Source organism: Choristoneura fumiferana, chromosome 2, assembly GCF_025370935.1.
Source record: "Choristoneura fumiferana chromosome 2, NRCan_CFum_1, whole genome shotgun sequence".
NCBI lineage: Eukaryota > Metazoa > Arthropoda > Insecta > Lepidoptera > Tortricidae > Choristoneura > Choristoneura fumiferana.
In genome coordinates, this window is record NC_133473.1 from 5,898,514 (window position 1) to 5,913,738 (window position 15,225).

The window sequence follows — 15,225 nt, forward strand, 5'->3', positions numbered from 1 at the left end:
GGTACAGTCACCAGCATTAATATCTGCCACAGCGGAGCGTGCAAAAATATCTGACACGTCCTTCTGGCCCTAGAAATAGAGTCGTATCAGATATTTATGCACGCTTGTTGTGTCAGATATTGGTGCTGGTGACTCTACGACTAGAAACTGATCTAATGTTACCGATATATCTTTAATTGGAAAACGGTAATATGTAGGGGAAGGTAGTATAGTATCGGACACATTTTAGTTTTAACAAATAAGTCTTGAAGTTGGAGACATTGAAATCATTTTTAATAAAAACTGTGCATATTGAAGTTCATTCGTTATACCGTTTTGGTAAAAGTATAATAACTTTATCGATAACCGATTTAGGTATACCTATCAATTATTATTTTATAAAAATTTTGTATACTATCGGACATCGTGCGATAGTATCGGACAGTATACTTAAAAGGTCAAAAAAATAAGCGTGAGAATAGGTAAAACTTTCAATAAATACCTTGCAAATATGTTCGTCAGGGGAGTTATTAACATGTAAGAAGAAAGTAAAATATACAATGTAGGAACTAATTATTTAAGTATCAGACAGTTTGATTTAGCAACGGACATCTTATTATTTTACTATTATTATTTATTGATAAATAAAAATAAGGGAAAGAAGGTCCCATCTTAAGAACTAGACGATCACGTTAATTTTGGCCAATTATTGATATAGAAATAAAATATAGAAATAGAAATGTTTATTTGCACTTCGCAAATTACATTCAACGCAAAATAAACAAGTATTAAGTAAGTATTAATATTAAGTAGGTATTTGCAAAATTGCGAAGCTGTCTCAGCTCAGCATAGTGCTGGCCGTTGAGGCCAACGCTGGTCTTCCGCTGTGACCGCTTGGCGACTTCACGGAAGGCGACAAAAATTCACAAAAAATAAACCAAAAAAATAAACAAACAAAAAGTAATAAAATGTAGATATCAAAAATAAAAATTAAAACCCAATAAAATAATAACAATAATGAAAACAAACAGCACGAAACCAAACAAAAGATACGTAATAAATTATAAACAAAACAAAACAGTAAAGGTGTCTTGAGGTGTTAGGTTGCTTTTATTACGTGCGTTACTCCAGTGCTTTTATTCATTTCTGATAAGGCCTGTTACATATTCGGTAAGAGAGAAAATATTTAGGTAAGTACACAATCCTCTTAATATTGTATTGTCATGTCATTTAATCTAGAGTTCAAACGGAAAGCCTATCACGAACATCGAAACCAACTACCCACACAAAAATAATCATGTCTGTGTCTCGTAGTCTTAGAGCAATGCGGGCTTCCTACGGAAGGGAGTAGCCATTCGCCACGTTCCCCTCTATCAAAGTACATGCATCCACCAACTGGGCATACGAATTTTATAAAACAAGGTGCGCTTGGATTTCAAACTAGACCGAATCGAGTCGCGCGAGTACACGCTGCAGTGCTAAAAATGCCGAATTGTTCAGTTTTCTGCTGTAAAAAGAGATCTGGGACATCAAGCTTGCAAAAAGATGGTGCTACATTTCATATGTAAGTAAATTGTTATCGTATTATTGCTATTTAATTACTAAGCAACAAAGTCGTACAATTTATCACAATATTATTATTGTCGGATTCGTTTACCAACATCGAGTCCGCTCTCCCGTACAAATTTCGAATCGGTCAAGCGATAAATCCGACTTCTCGCCGATGAACTACTTGTCAATGTGTGAGTTTTGAGTCACCTGTAAACGAATTATTAGTGTACTTGTTGTATTATTTAAATGTTTACATCGTCATTACAGTCAAGTGGCAGATAAATATTTTAAGGTAATCTACCGCTAAGGCTCCTCTTTTCCGACAGGAAGCCCGCATTGCTCTAAGCTCGTAGTAGTTTTAATTCAAAGAAAAGGAAGACTCAAAAATTAAATAGAATGTTTTGAAATATTAAGTCTATACTATACATTTAAATAAAGCAAAGAAATTTTACATATATTATGTATCTAATTATTTATCACCAAGAGATGCCAATTAATTTTTATAACTCTTTGTGTATGTGTTAGTATTACGGTCATAATTACCGTTTATTTTTTGTAATCACAAACATGAAAAAACAGGCTTACAGTACAAAAATTCGGCTATCAGTAATATAATTTTATTTAAGTATAAATAGGAGAAACGCGAGGAATATCTGTGGGCATATCCGCAATCACGTACGACACGGCCGCCCAAAACGCAGCGCAGTCGATTACATCCGTCATATTCAGGACGTTCAGCGTGTCAGCCTCGCTGTGATGAAACCAATAATACCGCTCATTGTCATTCAGCAGTGATGCTCCCGGCACGCCCTTATCCACAATTAAAGTAATGTCAGACCCAGGATAGTCAGTTTCTTCAAGTTTGTCAATCGGCGAGAAGAGTTTCAATATTTCTGCTATCAGACAACGCGCCTCAGTAGATCCTGCTACCGATAAACCGCGTGGCTTAAATGTTCCTTCATCAGATTCCATTATAAAATCTATATTTTTCAGTTCACTCATATGCTTCTTTAGATATGCTTGCGCACCAACTAAACCTGGTTCTTCCGCCGTCCACAAGATGGCTCGGAGCGTTCTTCTTGGCTTTAAATTCAAATGATGCAAAGCTACAGGTGCTAACCAACTAATTATCATTCCACCTCCGTCGTCCATAGCCCCTTGTCCCACGTCCCAACTGTCTATATGTCCAGAAACAATTACTACTTTTTCGGGATTATCCTTGCCTTTGACATCTATGATAGTGTTTCGTGATTTAGTCGTGTCAAATGAACTGGACATTTCGATTTTTAAAAATATTTTCTCTCCTTGATCTTGTAATCTGTGCAATAAGTCAGCATCTTCATGGGTGATTGCTGCTGCAGGAATCTTAGATACGTTACCATCATAGTATTGGGCTCCTGTGTGGGGTGAATACATTGAAAAAGGAGTTATTGATCGGACCAATGATGCAACTGCTCCTTTCTTAGCTGCTTTAGAAGCACCTTGTGATCTGTACTGAACTGTATCGCCGTAGCTTATGAACGGTACATCGTAAACAACAATTTTTCCCTTTATATCTGAATCAAGTTTTTGATCAAGTTCTTGAAAACTGCTAACAATAACAGCTTCTGCTGTTATTCCTTCTATTGGGGTGCCAACGCTGGTTCCGAGTCCAATAACTGCTATATTTTTTTGGCGCGGGAGAATCATTGAAATAGCCTCATGCCCGCGGACCCAATGTGGTGCCTGAAATATAAAAAACCGTTCAAGCACAACTTAGATTCGCGTACTGAAATTTCCATGAAAATTTAAAACCCAGCAAAAAACTAAGATACTTAGACTCCTTGTCCCGTTTGAAGCACAGAATCTATTTTAAAATTATATTTGATATGTGAGTGTGATGAGTATGAGAAATATCAGAAGCTAATTAAAGGTAATCTGGGTCTACATTCCTACAAATATATCTAATGTAATAAATGTAAATAAATTAAAAACTGTGACCCTAAAAATATTAATGGGACTAAAATTGTACACAAAATATATGCTATGGACATTAGAAGACTGGTCACGGAATACTTAAATCTACTTCCTCAGTTGTGACATCTGTAATTCCGTTTTCTCTGGTTAGGTTTATCATATGATCAATAGCGTTTTCCAAATTCTTAGTTCCGGATGGACGTGCTCCAAATTTGTCCAGAAAGGCAGAAAATCTAAAACAAATAAAAGCATGTTACTGATTGTCAACAAATACAATTAAGGCAATCTGTTTTTAAGGGTTCCGTAGTCAACAACTGGGAACCCTTATAGTTTGACACACTGACTGCAAGCCGGCTTCACGGTCGTAATGCAGTCATATTGCAGTTGAAGAAACTACAATATGACTGCAATAGAACTGCGACAGGGGGCATTGCAGTTACAATGTAGTTATACAATGCAGTCATTCCAACTGCAATACGACTGCATCACAACCGTGCAGCCGGCTTGCAGTCGGCGTGCGGTTGACAGGACTGCACGGCAACTGCAAGCGGACTGCACAGTTGGTTTGCAGTTGTGATGCAGTTGGTGTAACTGCATCAAAACTGCACTCGAACTGCCATTTTGCAGCTGGGTTGCAGTTCAAATATTGTCCGTCTGTACCTACCGGAACTAAGATAATTGATATTTAAGATTGTAATGTAACCACCACGGCGTGCACTTTTTTTCTTAAAGTACCTATTAGGTCACGCTAAAAGTATCTTCTTTCAAATAAAAAAATTTAATAATGAAATCGGTTCATATAATAAAGAATTACCTCTGAAACACCATCAACATACATACTAGTTCTAGCCTGAAAATAAGTTACCCAATTTGGCGATAGATAGCGCTGTACCCCTGAAGTTGAAATTCTACTTCGCGCTATTAAGATTATGGGGACGGATATGCTTGATGTTAGGTCAAATAAATCTCGTTTGCGATCGCGTTGATAGTCTGTGGTCTTTGTCTAGTTGTCAGTGCTACACAAAAGTCTTATTTTAATTTAAGTCCGCCTATTGTGACGGTCGGGAACGGAGCATGGCTCGACATGCTCTTGACCGGTTTTTGATTTGTATAATTAATACGAGTACCTAGCAAAACAGTTACGATTTCCAAACTATTTTTTTATAGTCGGAAATATGCTAGCTACTAAATATTCATAATTTCTAAGCTTTTTAAGCGGTATGAATGAATAAAACGCTTAACTCAAGTTTATTTTGAATTTAAAGAAAATTAAAATAATCATCCATTTAATGAAGAGATGGGATTTATTAAAATAAATGGGAAAACTTTAATTTTATGAATTAGACATAGTAATTTAAATTCTTTAATAAATCAGTTTATTTAATAAAAATCACAAATATCATAAAATAAAATTAAAACAATAATTTTGTCTAGTTAACTTACTGTTCAAAAGTTCTTTGACCCAAACCTTTGTTTCTGATTTCATCCATAATCCTCTGCGTAACATTTTTGTACGAAGCTATATCTTTCACTGTCTGAGAATCCAGATTACACACACTTTCGTCATATCTGGTTATTATAACACGAGTATTAATAATATTGATAACTGAACTAAAAAACAGCAACATGGTTAATTTCGAATCCATTTCGGTCAATCGTCGTATATAGTTAGCTCTGAACTAGATCGTTACTAAAAGTTATAATCGGTTCTTGTTATCAGCGTGTATTGACCGCAAACAAAGGTCTAACTTAAAATAGAGATAAGGAAAAATTACTATAGATAGTGCTACGAGAGTTGAATTCTATGATTACACACACAGCTACAAAAATAACTGATTGCACAAATTAGGTGAGTAAATGTCAAAATCTTGCTGTCATTACACGACATGTTCTAGCTGTGTGTGTAATCATTCATTCAACTCTCGTGGCACTAGGTATAATGTAGGGTATAACAGCTATTTAAGATCATGCCCTCAGTATTATACTATCATCATCATCATCATCATCATCATCACTATCGTCATCAATTAATACATGTATGTAGTCATATTTCTTTTTTAAAATTCAATATCGTGTATTCAGAGGAACAGTTTTGTCAGATAAAAAGTAATGACTGTTGAGGATCGTACGAGTAGGCCTCTGCAGCCAGCGGTCTCATTTCTTGCTCTCTTTTTTCTAGCCCGCGTATAGTAAGGTCTAGGTGCAACATAAAATACTGAGCGGCAAAAAATCTGGCCCTCAAATATTTTGTGCCGCTGAGCATATTTAGGAACTTGTTTTGTTAGGAACAGTGGCAGATTACTTGTATTTTCATGCGAGGGCTCCACTCCCTATACCGGCTCTATGACTACGTGCAAGTAGTGCATGCTGTGCGGAACTGATGTTATTAAAAATAGTCGTAGAATATAATGAGCCCCCTTTAATTCTCTATTTGCTTCGAACGTAATAGGTATTTAGAATAACCTATCCTATGGTAACACACACTTTTATCTTTCTGACTGCGTTGTACCCATATGGTACCACCTACCTATGCTATGTATAAATTACCTTGGTAATAACTAGAGACCGCATTATATGAAACATCAAAAGCTTGAATATGCATACGAATATGTATGATATCAAAACATATGCCATAAAATAAAAAAGTCTTCAGTTTTTATTTAGTTTAAAATTATCACATCATACATTATTTAGAGTAAATTAAAAATCAACGTGAAATTAGCTAAAAAGGCCTTACATTTTCAAACTCATACCAGAGGCCGTTTTGCCTAACGTTTCTGATGCTCGCGATCGCAATCAAATGATAGATTTCGCAAACAAAAACTGTCATTTGATTGTGATCGCGAGCGTCGGAAACGTTAGACAATACGGCCCTAGGTAACAATAAATTCAAGCAAAAGAGAACCTTACATTTAAACAGTTGAATATGCATATTTTATTAAAAAAATTAACACAAGCCTTTCGCTCCCAGTACTTTTTATTGACCCTATTCACATTCTCATCCATATCTGTATCAAATTTCAAGTCAATTCATTAACTAGAAGAGATTGGAATTTGACACAAACAAAGATTACAACTGAAATAAAAGCTTGTAATAAAGTAAAACCTGAGCGTGGTAAGGTAGTTAACACAACTCTCAATACTCACCGACACTTCTTATAAGTGTACGATCATAATTGATTATGAAACTAAAAATCATTAAAAACAAAGTTGAAAGGTCCCGTGATGTAGTTTATCGTAGTAAAAGCGATGTTTGGGGGTGCTCCATTCCAATTGATTTGGAAATTCTCTACGACTTTGGTTATAAAAGTTTCCGTTTCCAGCTCCGCAATGCGACGACCTGCAATATCATACGACACGTACTCAAAACGGGGTGACACCACATGGGACTTACATGGGATCGTAAAAGGATCCCCTGTGGTAGAATATGGATTCTAGAAAGTATTTTTCAGAATATTGCTTTCGTTTGAATGTTCAAGTTCTTTACCTATACACATCCTGGTTCCAAATCCAAATGGGACGGAAGAGAAGGGGTGGGCATTGCCATGGTAAAGAGGATCGTCTTTCTCGGCGAGCCACCTCTCCGGGATAAACTCATCAGGGTTCGGGTACTCCTCTTCGATTTTCGACATGAATTGATTACATAATATAATTGTAACCTAAAAAGTAATTAGCACATAAGAATAACTCAACGTACATCCAGCCACATAGACTCTTTTACAAAAAGCAGTCATTTAATATACTTGCCGCATAGTACAAAAATTCTTTTTAAATATAGTACACAGTTGCAAATATAAATAGTCTGGTATATATTTAAGTTAGCTACTTAACAGAGTTCTTGACCACTAGACTTGTTTTCTTCTTTTTAATATTTTAAAGGCAGTCGGGTTTTTTTATTTTTTTATACACACTTCTGTCCCGATTGGGGATCGAACCCGGGAACTCAAGCTTCGTAGTCAGGTTCTGTAACCACTGGGCTATCCGGCTGCCAAATAATAACGAAACAGTTGTATATATATTTCAGATACTAGTATTTCAGATATAGAGAGGTAAATAAGATAAGATAAAGATTTTACATCCTTGGGTATTTTGTATCCCATTATGTTGTATTCCTTCGTGGTAACTCTGGCGTTGCCAGTGACAACGGGCATCATTCTCATGGACTCTTTGAGGCATGCTCTGAGATAAGCTCGCTGATCTTGCTTATTTAACACTTCTTGTCGTAGTTTCATTTGTTTTTCGGGGTTTTTAGCAAGAAGATACAATGTCGCCATAACCGTCATTGAGACCTGAAACGATGCAAAATTATTTACACTTTGAAATATTTATATTAACTATTTATATCCAATTTGAAATAAGTATTAACTAGTTAGTTTCTTTAGATACGTTGTCAAAATATAATTTATGCTGGAATCGTTCTAAAGAATACATAGATAATAATATTTTTTTTAGCTTAGGTTTAGGTTTAGGCTTAGCTTTTAGCTAGGCTTGCTCAACGAAATCTAAGTTTTTAAAAACGGAAATGATTTTTGATTCGGAATACGAATCCTACCTGGCAATCCGAAAATGTATATTTTTTTTAATCAATTCTTTATTAATAGTTTGCTAAAAATAATAATATGAGAATATAATTTAATCAAACAAGTTTTTCAACTAAGAACCTCTACGGTGAATTTCTAAATACTTAAAAATTTAAAGTGAAAAAGGAATAAATGTCAAAAATCAGTTCAAAAATCACCAAAAGAGTCTAATGGGCAAGAAATGGGCAAGGTAGGTTCATCACAAGACACCAACCGTATCGACTCCTGCTAGCAGCAAATCCGATGCCATAATGACCGCTGTCCGGGTATCAATTTGCAGAAGCTTTTCTAAAACTGGCTTTTCAGAACTTGATGTAAAAGTACCATCATTCGAGTTTTTCATATTCTTCATAGCTTTATATATAAAGGATCTCGTTAAACTACAAAAAAATAAGAAAATGAATTCATAATATCTGTTCTAACATAAAAAACTGTCACTACTATATTTTAGTCTGGATACCTTTCTATATTTTCATAAATTTTCATAGCTCTTCTAAAATTTGGCGTTGAAAAGTATCGCCACGGGCTCGGGCCAAAATCTACTTTTCCAACAGTTTTAAAGAAATCGTGAATGTTGTTGATAAGTTTTCTCGCTTCCGAATTCTCGCAGAGATTTGGATTGAGGCAGTTCAACCGAGTGCCTAAGGCCACCACACCAATCGACTCTAGTGCCCATAAGTTCATTTCTACATCAAAATGCTTTATCTTCTTGTTTTCATCACGGGTCGACTTAATTCTGGTGGTAAAAATAGCGCATGAGTTTACAAAAAGTAAGTATGTATTTGCCAAAATATTTCATCATCATCATCATAATCATCCTAGCCTATATACGTCCCACTGCTGGGCACAGGCCTCTCGGAATGAGAGGGCTTGGACCGTAGTTCCCACGTGGGCCCAGTGCGGATTGGGAACTTCACACTCACCATTAAATTGCTTCGCAGGGTATACAGGTTTCCTCACGATGTTTTCATTCACCGTAAAGCTCGTGGTAAATTTCAATTGTAATTTCGCACATGAATTCCGAAAAACTCAAGAGTTGCGAGCCGGGGTGTGAACCCACGATCCTCTGCTTGAGAGGCCATAGGTCAAACCACTCGGCCACCACGGCTACCAAAATATTTATCTTCAATTATTCTATAATAGCTGTACGGGACCTATCTTCATAACCATACATTTCAGAAGGAATGAAAATTCACACGATGCTATGATGGTTTCTGCGAAAAAAAGCAACAAAAGGATCTACTGGGGGAGGCAGTAGTGGTCTTTACTGTCAACTACGAACTACGGACTCCAGTACCACTACCACGGCGTAAATTATTTGTAGAGGCGCTGTACAATTCTCCATACAAATAATTTACGCCATCGCTATCGAGTACGGTCACTGTAAACTCATGGTAGTGGTACAGATGGTCTATTGCGTAACGTTTCTGACACTCGCGATTATAATCAAATGACAGTTTTTGTATGCGCAAACTGATGGTGTGATCGCTAGTGTCAGAAACTTTACTCAATAGACCCTAAGCACTGCGGCGTGGAAGGCAAGTGAAAGCCATTGCACTAATTTTTCAAGAAAGTCGTCATGAAGGTGACTAGTTTTTTTTACATAAATTATCGCATACTTTTTAGATATTGTGGCAGTAGTGCTGTCGCCTATGGGAAGCAATTTTTTAAATAGGTTAATATTAGTTAAAATTTTCTGCCACTTTAACACATACGTTTGTAGCGTAATCTGATACTTTACCAAACGAATTATCGGAAAAGATAATTGCAGCATGTAATGTTACTGGAACTTCATTTTGATCTGTTGCTATTTGATTTTAATTAAAAATGAGCTATTCCATTAAGTCTGCAAAAGATTTGCGATCATGAAGATATACGTCCTGTATGTCAGTATTTTACTACGTAATTATGTCATGATACATGACGATACTCGTACCGTTTGATCATGTCATTGGCTACATCTGCAAGCGCTTCGCTGTATAACTTGATGATTTTAGGTTGCAGCATGATTTGGTTCACTTTAGTTCTTAATTCCTTCCACTTTTCTCCTTGTCTACAACATGACATCCAAAATTAAAATTCATATCAAATCGAATTAAAGCGTAGGTAGTAGTTCTATTGCGTAGGTACTTGTTATTTCTCTCTACGTTATGTGTGTCCTAATGACTGACTATAATTTCAATTTGAATTAGGTACTTAAACTCTTAGACAACTTATGCTACAAAATCATCATAATACGAGTATAATAATAAACACATAATTACTCAGTTACAAGTCCCGTTGGTTGACAAAGATCGTAGTTTTTGCTGTATTTTTTGCGATAGTAAGCCAACGATTCAAATCCTGGACGATTTGGCAATATGTTCTCGCTTCGGTAGATCTATAATCACAAATATAAATTTATAATATTAATTGATAAGACTCTCATAAACTATTCTAAACAAGCTGTTGCTCGCAACTTCGTCTGCGAAGATTTCGTTTATCGCGCGCCCTCAGGAATAACACATTTTTCTGGGAATAAATAGAAGAATAAAATAAATGATATCATAACTTCTAAGTTATCATGATGCATGCAAAATTTCTAGACAATCGGTACAGGTAATGCGTGAAAGTGGAACAAACAAACTCACATTCGCATTTAGAATAATAGTAAGGAAGTAACAATTAATGACTTGAATAAAGTCACCGATTGTCGTTGTAGAAGAATAGCGCTCGTATTCAAAATTGTATGTTCTTCGTCTGGAGTATAACAATGACGGCAAAGTGTAGTTTACTATCCATAAATACTAAGTACTTATACGCATAATCATAAAAAAACTAATCAGGTATCATTTTTATGGGGTCATTGCTGACATACTCACGTCTCCCACAGCGTCAGCATCAAATAACCAAATCATATCCTGCTTCCCGAAAATTCCGTCTATTTTCGCTATTGGACCGTATAATTCGAAAATTCGTTTAGTCAGTGGAAATCCTTCGTACCCAGCCAAAGCACCTAAAAAAATTAATTAAAAACTACCTTAATCGTTACAACTACGGGATAAATTAAATATTAAATGCAAACAACTAAAATTACCACCGGGAAAAAAATTGTGTAACGGTCCAACTATTGGTAGAGATGGTGGTCCTGGAATCTCCCTCCAAGACTTAAGATTTTGTGTAACTTCATCCTTGTTATTTATTGAAGATGAATCAGCTACGATGAAACTGAAGCAATAGATATAATTAGGAACAAAAATTGCAATAATGTTATATATATATATATATATATATATACTAGCTTTTTCCCGCGGCTTCGGACACGTTAAATTTGGAGTAACATACATTTACTTTCTGCGATATTTTTTTTCGTGTTTTGATTGATTTTTCGGAGGATTATATTGAAATACGTTACGTTTTTTTTAGATTCAGACAGATGGTGCAAATTTTGTAATTCACCATATTCGACCAACATAATTAATCATATTCGTACCAACTATGGAATCATCATCATGTCAGCCGAAAGACGTCCACTGTTGGACACAGGCCTCCCCCAAGGTTAACTTTGGAATGGAATGTGGAATTTTAAAAAACTCCTGATGGTAGGAGATCACCACCGCCCATAAACATCTGCAACACCAGAGGTATTGCAGATGCGTTGCCAACCTAGAAGCCTAAGATGGGATACCTCAAGTGCCAGTAATTTCACTCATCTAGGGAAATCGCAAAGTTCCCGCGGGATTGATGTAACTCGATTTACAAAAAAACTTTCACTGACATAAAGCTACACTGTTTATCTACTTTAATCCCGAGAAATTGAAAAGTATGTAAATGTGAGAGGCATTGTATCTTTGAAAGAATTTTTAAAAACAGCCCCGGATTTGTATTCACTTATTTTTATTCGCGGAAATTTTGCATTTTTTCGGAGAAAAAGCAATCTATGTCAGTCAGGGATGATGCTTGTTTTCGAAAACTTTTTTATTTTAGTTTATTTTCATCTTTTTAGCTATATATTTAAGTCTCTCATCAAGTCATATGTACCCACATCAAAACTGAACGTACATGTAAAATTTCGTATCTGTGCTATCAATCCTTGAGGAGTTCCATCATGAGCAGACGACCCTGGCTGCAGCATTAGGTGGTGTCTATTATAAAAGCGCATTGTCATTTAAATTAAGCAATTGTGTATAGTTTTTTTGTGTGTGCCATTAGCTTTTGAGGAGTTCCTTTCTACGGAGACGATCCTAGCCAGGATGAGTAGGATATCACTGCCAAATGATTGTATTATTATCACGTTTATATCAGTTTGCCAAATCTCCAGTCTCTAGTTTTATTACTTTAGATTTCGAACTCTACGTCCCTATGAGGCCGTATCCTGGGTCCATATTGGCTCATATACAATTTTTTTATTCAATTATTTATAATAATACCGCTTTGTAATCATAATCATCATTTCTCCGAAAATTGTTTCTTATATATTTTAAAAATAATTATTTTTACCACTATCTACATTGTTCATAAAGATACATATTTCGTTTTTTTTTACTCATAATTTCATTAACGAGATTTAATCTATACGCATAATCTTATTTGGGAGAATTTCTTTATTTATAAATTTATTTTAGATAATCATTTGTACTCATGTAAAAAAGCTAGATTATTTAAACTGAACGTATATCGGAACGTACACAGAGATTATGATTTACATTGGAGGGTATGCCTACTTTAGTCCGACCGCGTATTAAAGCGGTAGGCTGCTAAAAAATCACGATTCGCATTCTTTGTTGTTCCTATACGTGTTTGTGTGAAATATGTTCGGTTCTGGCACTTCGCCGGCCGCTGCCGTGGCACGCTCGCTTCGCTCGCTCGGCTCGTGCACTGAGGGTCGCAGTTCTACCTAACACTCCTCCTCGCTTCGCTCGTCGTCGTACCTAACCAGACCTGCCTTATAGAATAGGTAGAAGCATCGAATTAAGGAACCAATATTATTTCTTAGGGATAAATATAATAATCAGAGTATCGCAGTTTCGTGACAAATCTAAATTTAAATGACGGAAAATATAGTTCCCATATATATTATATATGTATGAATAGATTAGGAATAAACAAAGGTATACTTTAAAACTTATACATATAATACCAAATTTTATTACCTAAAATCGATATGTTGAATAATGATATACACATAAATTGTGGTAACAGAGGTATTTATATTAAATGACATTATGAATACAATAAATTCGTAGTTCCAATGATTATTGTCTAAAATAAAAATATATAATGATCTAATGAATGATCCTAATGGATGTAAAATTGTATAAGATACATTTTCGAAGTTTCAATAATCGAATTTGCAATTTTATCCACCCCCGTATCCTAAAAGTGTATTTATGACCTCTCTAAAGCTTAGAAACCTTCAAATGCGGTACTAATATAGTATGGTGACTTTCAAAACTTTTATTTGAGTTCAACCTTTTTTGAACAAAATCGGATTGAGTTTTCAAAAAATTGTGTCAAAATAAAATGTTATTTGAATCAAAAGCATTATGGAGTATTGATATCAAATTTGAAGCAAATCAACCCCAAAATAACTTTTTTCTTCTTTTTAACTACTTTAGGGACTGCATTTCAATAAAATACGAAACACGTCTTCCATCAATTCTGAAAAGCAGCGTGAAGGAATCACGCTGTCACATACAAACTTCGCTCCCTTTTTCACCCTCTTAGGGGTAGAATTTCGGAAAATCCTTTCTTATCGAATGCCTACGTCATACAAAAAATACACCCTCCAATTTTCAGGTCTCTACGATCAGCGGTTTAGGCTGTGCGTTGATCCGTCAGTCAGTCATTCAGGACAAAGCATTTTATATATGTATAGATTGAACGATGTATATAGTGTTAGGTCCTAATCCGCACTGGGCTCGCGTGGGAACTACGGACCTAGCCCTCTCATTCTGGGAGCAGGCCTGTACCAAGCAGTGGGACGTATATAGGCCGATATAATGATGATGATAGTGTTAGCTTTGTTTGTGAGAGTGTTTAGAACTAAAATAACTTTTTTGCTCACCCGCGACCTTATGATAGCTGCGTTTATGCTAGATATGCGTGTCCATGTAGTTCCTCCACCTACACACTGTAAGAACACACCCAAATCACACAAACCAACCTATCACCACCACAACCACACTACTCTGACGCGTTTAGAACTCAACCAGAGCTCATCTTCAGAGCAACGCAACCGTACACCATGCTACCAGATGTTAGATTCGATGAGAGATGTGTGTAGAGTGTTTAGATCATTTTTTGAGCACCACAATTGCTCATCGAATTCTGCTGCTGACTGTGCATAATGCGCCTATAGGTACGATGCAGCCAGGAGGAAGCAAATAGGTACGGGGGTACATAAAAAGTATTCAGGCTGGTTTATTGTAAGATTTGCTGTCCAACTAGTCGTAATGAACTGATATAGTTGAGTGAGTGACGTGTCATTTTAAATTAGACAAGCTCTACCACGATAGGTTTCTAAGCAGTATGCTCTAGAGAGAGGATCTCAAAAAAATGAGTGCCCCCTTGTGTGGCTCTTTTCAGTAGTATCTTACCGAATAAACTTTTGTTTCATCCCTGCTAAACCCAGGCCGGCTCCCAGGCGTAAAGTCTGTATTTTGAACATGTTTAAGGATTTTGAAAAATAACACTTTTGTCGCTTTAGTGGGCTAAGCAAGCGAAGAAACTAAGAATGCAACAGGTAGCGAAGAGCGGAGTGATGGTACTTTATTGTTCGTGTTATCAGCTTATCGTCTTACCGCCTATCAGCGAGACGTAACGAAGCGCCGTCAAGTAAACAGTCATGTCTTATTTTTAGGGTTCCGGAGCCAAAATGGCAAAAACGGAACCCTTATAGTTTCGCCATGTCTGTCTGTCCGTCCGCGGATTTGCTCAGGGACTATCAATGCTAGAAAGCTGTAACTTTGCACGGATATATATGTAAACTATGCCGACAAAATGGTACAATAAATAATTCAACATTTTTTTTTCTCATCCAACCGTATCGTTCGGGGTATCGTTCGATAGGTCTTTACTTTACCATTAGGGGTTTGCTAAGACGATTTTTCGATTTAGTGATTTGTTAGCGAAATATTCAACTTTAAAGTGCAAATTTTCATTAAAATCGAGCGCGCCC

The 15,225-nt window shown here is 36.1% G+C and overlaps 3 protein-coding genes across 4 annotated transcripts in view; 1 reads left to right on the forward strand and 2 right to left on the reverse strand.

Moving 5' to 3' along the window:
- Positions 1–15,225, forward strand: part of LOC141441537 (uncharacterized) — a 285,632-nt gene that overhangs the window by 85,751 nt on the left and 184,656 nt on the right. The window lies entirely within an intron of this gene.
- On the reverse strand, positions 708–5,726 carry LOC141441499 (carboxypeptidase Q-like). The gene is made up of 3 exons (XM_074106264.1): positions 4,930–5,726; positions 3,590–3,719; positions 708–3,255 (listed from the first exon to the last, which is right to left on the reverse strand). The coding sequence occupies exons 1-3, from the start codon at positions 5,130–5,132 to the stop codon at positions 2,152–2,154; spliced, it is 1,437 nt and encodes a 478-aa protein (XP_073962365.1). The 5' UTR covers positions 5,133–5,726; the 3' UTR covers positions 708–2,151.
- LOC141441485 (cytochrome P450 CYP12A2-like) lies at positions 6,120–14,770 on the reverse strand. Of its 2 annotated transcripts, none has more exons than XM_074106254.1 (10): positions 14,645–14,770; positions 11,146–11,273; positions 10,928–11,061; positions 10,331–10,446; positions 10,003–10,119; positions 8,527–8,802; positions 8,281–8,446; positions 7,563–7,775; positions 6,974–7,145; positions 6,120–6,826 (listed from the first exon to the last, which is right to left on the reverse strand). In XM_074106254.1, exons 1-10 carry the CDS (start codon positions 14,713–14,715, stop codon positions 6,675–6,677), a joined length of 1,545 nt encoding a protein of 514 aa, XP_073962355.1. In that variant the 5' UTR covers positions 14,716–14,770; the 3' UTR covers positions 6,120–6,674. The 2 variants fall into 2 exon arrangements, with proteins under 2 accessions (XP_073962355.1, XP_073962347.1); XM_074106246.1 differs by having other exon boundaries at positions 11,143–11,273.

Bases quoted from the DNA above. Each gene is read 5' to 3' on its own strand.
- LOC141441485 (XM_074106246.1), bottom strand. From the start codon at position 14,715: ATGTTCAAAATACAGACTTTACGCCTGGGAGCCGGCCTGGGTTTAGCA. The intron at 11,062-11,142 runs GTAATTTTAGTT...TAATTTTTTTAG, and splicing joins ACACAATTTTTTTCCCGGTG to GTGCTTTGGCTGGGTACGAA. The intron at 8,447-8,526 runs GTATCCAGACTA...ATTTTTTTGTAG, and splicing joins ATTTATGAAAATATAGAAAG to TTTAACGAGATCCTTTATAT.
- LOC141441499 (XM_074106264.1), bottom strand. From the start codon at position 5,132: ATGGATTCGAAATTAACCATGTTGCTGTTTTTTAGTTCAGTTATCAAT. The intron at 3,720-4,929 runs GTAAGTTAACTA...TATTTGTTTTAG, and splicing joins GGTCAAAGAACTTTTGAACA to ATTTTCTGCCTTTCTGGACA. The intron at 3,256-3,589 runs TTAAGTATTCCG...TTTATATTTCAG, and splicing joins TCACAACTGAGGAAGTAGAT to GCACCACATTGGGTCCGCGG.